Source organism: Cupressus sempervirens, chromosome 1 (genome assembly GCF_028749045.1).
Source record: "Cupressus sempervirens isolate cs-2001-9-10 chromosome 1, ASM2874904v1, whole genome shotgun sequence".
NCBI lineage: Eukaryota > Viridiplantae > Streptophyta > Pinopsida > Cupressales > Cupressaceae > Cupressus > Cupressus sempervirens.
In genome coordinates this window covers 580771163-580778007 of record NC_143118.1, presented here as the reverse complement: position 1 = coordinate 580778007, position 6845 = coordinate 580771163, and the positions used below count along the sequence as shown (strand labels likewise).

Below are 6845 nucleotides of genomic sequence, written 5' to 3'. Positions count from 1 at the left end.
AACTGAAAAAACTTATGACTATAGCTACTCACCTTGCTGCTCAAGTGAAACCACTGATGTTGATCAATCATCAGCTATTGATGTTATTTACCACAAACTCCTATGTTGATAACCAACACTAGCTGCTGCTCATGATGCTACTCACAAGTTGATGCTCACAAACCTGGAATGTTTTTTACGATAATTTAAGATGCAACCATGCTGCATATTAACTACAGTTTAAAGTTTTTTAGAGTTTTAAACTTTGGGGTTTTTGCACCCTTTCAATTGTATTCCCTTTTTTTGTATAGGACACTATGTGCTGGGCATTAAAATTGCAACTGAACAAAGCAAGCATAACAAAAATTGATAGAAATTTTTGGGTATTTACAGGTACAGTACTCATGCCACTTTGTTTCCCTACCCATATCCATGTCAAGAATGTAAATACATGTACCTAAGGAGAGTGCAGTTTCAGAGCTGTTTAATTTTATCATTTCAGCTGTTGAAAACCAAGTTTCGGATCTCTTACTTTTATGGTAGAATTGAATTCCAGTAATTATAGTCACTCAGGTCAGCCCATTGAGATTTAAGTGCGTAAATACAGTCACATAAGCTTCTCCTTCAATTCTTCTCATAAATACAGTCACATAAGTGAGATTTTAGTCACATAAGCTTCTCCTTCAATTCTTCTCATGAATCTCTTCTGTAATACTAATCCCATCAGAAAAATGTGCTAACGATTACAGGAGGATAGGGACATCATTGTATACTTATATGAACAAAGATAGAATGCACTAAGTAATACATATAGCAAATGGCAAAAATTATTCAGGACAAAAAGGAATCAAAGACCATTGTTATACTTCTTGCATTTTCTAAGAATACAGAATGGTACCCAAAACTAAAAAGTCACGACTCCTGCAACACTCTTTCTGTCACAGTTCCCCAATTCGCTCCACTACTCCACACTGACAGATCAAAATAGCACGAAAAATGTCAAAATTTACAATTTGCCCAAGATTAGCAAATGCATTCATCTATAAAAGAAAAGGAACCGCTCTAACATTATGCAGATAAAGTACGAATTTAAAGCATAGTATTTATTCACTATTTGGAGACATGAAGAAGCAACACTACAATGGAAATAGAGAGTAATTACTAAATAAGACGACCTTGTAACCCTTACTAAGTTAAAATTATTGTTCATAGTACTTCATACCTTTTGATGGTTTATCAATCCAAGGCCCATTCATGATATTTAAGATGCTGCAAGCATCCGTATAATCTAGATCCGGAAGCAGTTTTGGGGTTAATAAGAAACACCTATAAAATGAAAGTCCCTTGCATCAGTCATTTGGAGTGTCAGAAGCCATCCCAGTCCAAAATTGACCAGGTAAAGAACTATCATACATAAACAAGATCCATTCTTACTGTGGTGTGTTTGGTTGACTTGCAGCCCTAACTAGTTGCTGAAACATGTTCCTTTCGTTTATGGGATCCATTCCTAGTATGCACAAGAACCAGTATGCCAAAGCATGACCTTGTAAGAAACTTTCATTAATGCAATAAAGAAGCTCACAATTTACGCTCCATATTTGTATGCTACCATAACATTCTGTTAGTCTTTAACATACCATGTCATTGCTATAGTAGAATATATAATTTTCAATATCTAAAATCAAGAGTTAAAATAACAATTTGAATGTTATAAATTTCTAGCATCATAAAATTCTACTAACCTTGATTTATTTCATCAACCACACGAAATGGGCAGTTTGTAAGGTCCTGTAGTGAAACAAGATACAGTATTGTTGACACTGATCGTTCCTGTTGACAAGTCATCATTTTTGTTAGCATTTCATAAATGTAAAAAATTATCATGGAAAATGATTGAATTCTCATAAGTTCGAAAGCAAACTACCCATACCCCTCCAGACTGGTGATGAGCACTAAGTACCTGCAACTGTCCAGTTTGCCTGAAAAGGCATAGAGTCAAAGCTTAGTACAAAAGGAATTGCTACATCAAGGTAAACAAAGGATTTCCCAAACATCTACAAGTTCTTTCAGTGAAAGATTAAAATAAGAACAAAAATATGGATGATAATAATTTTATGCATTTGACCGTAAACATTCAGGTACAGCAAAATAGCTGATATGGGCATGAGATCCAGTATGTGGATATAGGCAAAACAAAACTTTGGGGCTTGGGTGTGTGGGTTTGGGGGAGAGTGTGTGTGTGTGTTTGCTCACACTTATCAGTGTTTCCAGACTTGCCCGGAATCAGCATAGGCAAGAAGATGAAGAACAAACAATTCCCACCCACAAGAGAGGTCAATTAGAAAAAGCATTTAAAATGGAGTAAAGTAATATCAGTGACGAAAAATTTGCACGTTGCCTCTTTGCCCATGGTCTTCCATTGAATTTGATGAGATCACCGTATTGGAAGTGTATATTGTCAGCAATAAATACTGCAACTCTTGGTTACACAGATCCTTAGTATGAACACGTGTGTACCACCTTATTGAAAAATGAGAGAAAATAGAGGCCCAACTAAAACCAATTAGAGATTCTTGGAGTGGAACACGTATATCTATTGTTTTCAAGGGATGAAAAGATTGCAGCAACTGTCCTTTAATCAATGTTATTGCGGTGTACCCCAAGAGGACAATGTTTTTGAGGGCAGTTGACTGTGAAGGAAATGTGAAAGATGCAGAGTTCATTTCAAGGATTTCCATTGACTCCATAGAGATGGTAGGTAATGAAAATAGTTGTCCATGTAATTACAGACAATTTAAAAGTTTGCAGGACTACAGGTGCTTTGGTAGAGGCAAGATATGAGTACATCTTTTGGGCACCATACACTCTCAATTTGGTAATGCAAGCAATTGGCACCCAAATAGAGTGGGTGAAAGAAGTACACCATGAGGTCGAGGAGATCCAAATGTTTGTGACAAACCACCATGTCACAAGCATTTTTTAGAAATTTACCAATAATTTGAAACTTGTTGAAGTTAATTTAATTTATTTAGTTTCATAATTTCATTTGTCATGTTTCACATAATTAAATTTAAAAAAATTGTGTTATTTTCATATTTTAAATGTGTTATTAACTTACTATTAACATATTCTTAGGTTATTGAGACTCAGATTGTATCTTGCATTATTGTTCAAAGACGATTTCTAAAGGTGAAAGAGGCATTAAGTCAAATGGTTATTAGCAACCAATAGGTCATATGGAAGCAATGAATTTTGAGGGCACCCAAAAGGTCAAGGCATTCATCTTGGATGACGATTGGTGTGTTTGTGTGGATGACATATTGGTATTCACTAAACCTATCATGTCTATGCTTTGGTTTGCTGATACAGATCACTATGCTTGGGGGATGTCTGTGATAGCGTGGGCACAATGTAGGAGAAAATAAAAATGGTAGTTACGAGACATTCTTTTGTCCATGTTTATTTAGAGATATCTAAATCGGCAACACTTACATCAAGATAATTTACATCATTTGATATCCCAAGTAATACAAAGGAGAAAGATAATCATGAAGACACCATTTACAAAAGCGTGGAAGCAATTGTTCTTCATCGTTGGAACAAGATGACCAACCCATTGCAACTCCTTGCATATGTCCTATCTCTGAGGCACTATAGCACTTTTCTACTTTCTATTCCTAGGGGAGTACCACCATATAGAGATTCAAAAGTTGTTATTGGGTACAAGAAGGCATTTAATGGACTCTTCAGATCTAGAAGTGGAGTCAATTGTTAGGCAAGAATTTGGATTGTTTGTCTCAAGAAAAAATCATACCCTTTGCGTTGTCAAGGACCAATCCAAAATGGAAGCTACTACATGGTACGTCAATGGTCAAGATTATATGAATCTCCAACCTCTTGCAATCAAGATCCTCTGGTGTCTCATGCCTCCACTCTTTACAATATCCCTAGCCAACTGCCCATTCACCCTACTCCCCTCCCTCTTGCCATCTTTTTACTCCATACACTATTTGTGAGGCCATTAGATTCATGAGATGCAATAGAGCCACCAATGAAGAAGGATTCCAGGGAAAGCTTTTTAAGCTCGGTACCCCATTTTGTGTTGCTCTTTTCTTCCAGTGCTCTTCAATATAGTGGTTTGCACTGGGCTCCCCAATTCATGGTCAGGACGTGTAATTTATCCGATCTGTTGGGTGGATATTTTGCAACCGACAGTTTTCAATAAAATCCAGTCACAAAATAGGATGACTAGCCACAGTGTGTGAGACAAAGCCTCTCCTACCTTAAAGGGAAGGCTCCCCCTTCTCACTATTCTTTGGGTCAACTGAAGGTAAGCAAGAAATTGAGAGCTTTTGTAAGGGGTGTTACTAATATTCTTTCCTCTTAGCTTTCAAGAAAGAATCCACTTACCCGCAGCAGAGCGAGTAATGGGCAAGATGAAACCTCAAACTACACTTCTATCTAAAGTTGTAAACGGTGATACCAATGAACCAACACTAACTCAAAGACCAGTTGAAAGCGTAATAATTTGGCTCTAGGCCCTATTTTAATCGAATTTATAAGAAAAATCACTACCATTGGAGCACAAAAACTTCCAAAAGGAGGGGAATTCTAACTATTTTTTATGAATTTGAGATGGTAATACAAGCTACAGCCAAAGCTCCTAGTCTATGTATTACCACAACCACTCATAGTCAAAGCTTCGACTCCAATTGCTTCTTAAATCACTGCTCTATTATTGAACACAGTAATAACATGAATCAAAGACAATAGGCACAAATTACAGTGAAAGCTTCTAATTTGCTCTATCACAATTGCTTCTAGTCAAAGGTTCGAATTCAATTACTTCTTTTATTCACTTTTCTTCCAAATTTGTACTACACAATCAAAGTTATGCTTGCACAAGTGTGGCAGAGCTTTCTTGCATACAACAAAAGATGATTTTTACAATGAGGGGGCACTCCTTTATATAGGCAAAGGAGTTCACAAAAAGATGGAGGAAAAAGTGGAAGCAACTCAACCAACTTTGACCCGGTCTAACAAACAAGAGAAATTATTGGATTACATGTCATTACACATGTAAGTTGTATTACATGTAATTACACATTTTCATGTAATAAATCATCTTCAATTACAAACATGAAATAAGAAGAAAGACGAAAGAGAAAAGAAATAATCCTAGGGATTGTTTTAAAGGGTGTACTTGGTGATGCAATCCTGAATGATCACAAGATCGGGAGTTCCTATATTTTGTGCCACTGCATTCACCTTGATAACTATGGTGTTGAGTCTTTTCATAACCTCTAACTCTCTTTGATGAATTATACACTGTCATTTGAAATCTTGATGTGACCAAGTTTTTTCTCATCCAAGTTGTCATGAATTTTCCTTTGTAGATTGACACATTCAGGAATCTCTAACATTTTGAAGATCTCGACAATATCCAGATGTAAACTCAGAACAACTTTCCACCAACATCTTTAACTTTTTTTCTTTATTTTTAAGCAGAGTGCTTAGCACATTCTCACACAAATTCAAGTTCCAAAGCCACCAGTGGAGACCACATGAATAATTTCCTCTTGAAAATTAAAGCACGTCTTCTTGACAAGCTATCACTATTCTTAAAATAAATTTTGGCATATCTTGTAAAGTGCGCCACAACATAAAGACGAAAACATCTTCCAATGAGATTAGATCCATAAAAACCTTTGGAGTAGAGTTACAATGACGAATCCATAAGGAGTGGGTATCCAAGTATGGATTAGATACTTATGGAACACGTGATGGCTGGAAATGAACTAGAAAGCATATGTATTTGGATGGAAAGGGTCAATTTCAAACATGGAAGGATGGATTGCATGTGAGCAATGATGGGTTATTGTGGCTATGGCCGAGAATGCAAGTTATGATGCATATGGATGTGTGCAAATGGCGACTTTTGACTTTAAAAAAGTAACCATTAGTCTAAACAGGTTCTCTGAATGTCATTACACATAAAGTAGATCACATGTAAAACGAACAAGCATTTAGGTTCGGAAGATGGAAATGTGTGTAAATGGAAACGAAGGATGAGATTGCATGTAAATGTGGATGGAGGTTGAGATTACATATAATAGCATGTGGAGAATGAGATGCAGTGTGTCATGACATGAAAAGTAGAATTACATGTAATTGCTCTTGAAGTGTAATTGCATATTAAAGGAATGGATGTAATGTACCTTGGCATGTAATGGCGAATATGGAATGAAATGATGCACTTGCATAAAATGGTGGAAGCTGGAGTGAATTAAAACAAACTCAAGTTCTTAGAAAAGAACTTGCAACTTCTTCCAAAAGAAGAGAAACAAGAAACCAAACAAAACTGCAAAGGAAACAAGCACAAAACAAACACGTATCATTGGTTTGACACTTAAACATGTCAAGAGACAAGTGGTTTTATAATGTAAATTCGAATTTTGAGTTTGGAGACAATCCAAAAATGTGAAAATGAAAGTGTACATCATATGTAAAGGAAAAATACACTTTTCATGGCATCTCTATCAACAAGTGTAATACATCAAGCTAAAATGTGCAAGAAAATAGCAAGATAAGTATGAATTAATGAACAAAATTGAAAATGTCCACTTGTTAATGATCCAAAAATGAAAGAGGAAGAAGCTCTATCTTTGAAAATTCCAAAACAAACTTTGATTTCTTCAATCCTTTCAATGATTGAGGCGTTTTTCATGTATATGCCCAAAAAAGTGGTCAACAAACATCAAAACATAAATCATTTTTGGCAAAATGCATGAGAAAACCCATTTTTGTCAAAAACGTGGTTTCATGAGAGCATTGCATGGAGCAATTTTCATCATAGAATGCAAAGA

At 35.8% G+C, this 6845-nt stretch overlaps 1 protein-coding gene across 1 annotated transcript in view; it reads right to left on the bottom strand.

Moving 5' to 3' along the window:
• Positions 1–484: 484 nt before the first annotated feature.
• SMC5 (structural maintenance of chromosomes 5) overlaps positions 485–6845 on the bottom strand; it is a 171679-nt gene continuing 165318 nt past the window's right edge. The window contains exons 26-30 of the mRNA XM_089831289.1: positions 1910–1958; positions 1722–1809; positions 1414–1486; positions 1202–1305; positions 485–950 (exon numbers count right to left, since the gene is read on the bottom strand). Coding sequence (XP_089687415.1) covers positions 892–950; positions 1202–1305; positions 1414–1486; positions 1722–1809; positions 1910–1958 — 373 coding nt within the window. The 3' untranslated portion in view covers positions 485–891. The remainder of the gene's footprint in view (positions 951–1201; positions 1306–1413; positions 1487–1721; positions 1810–1909; positions 1959–6845) is intronic.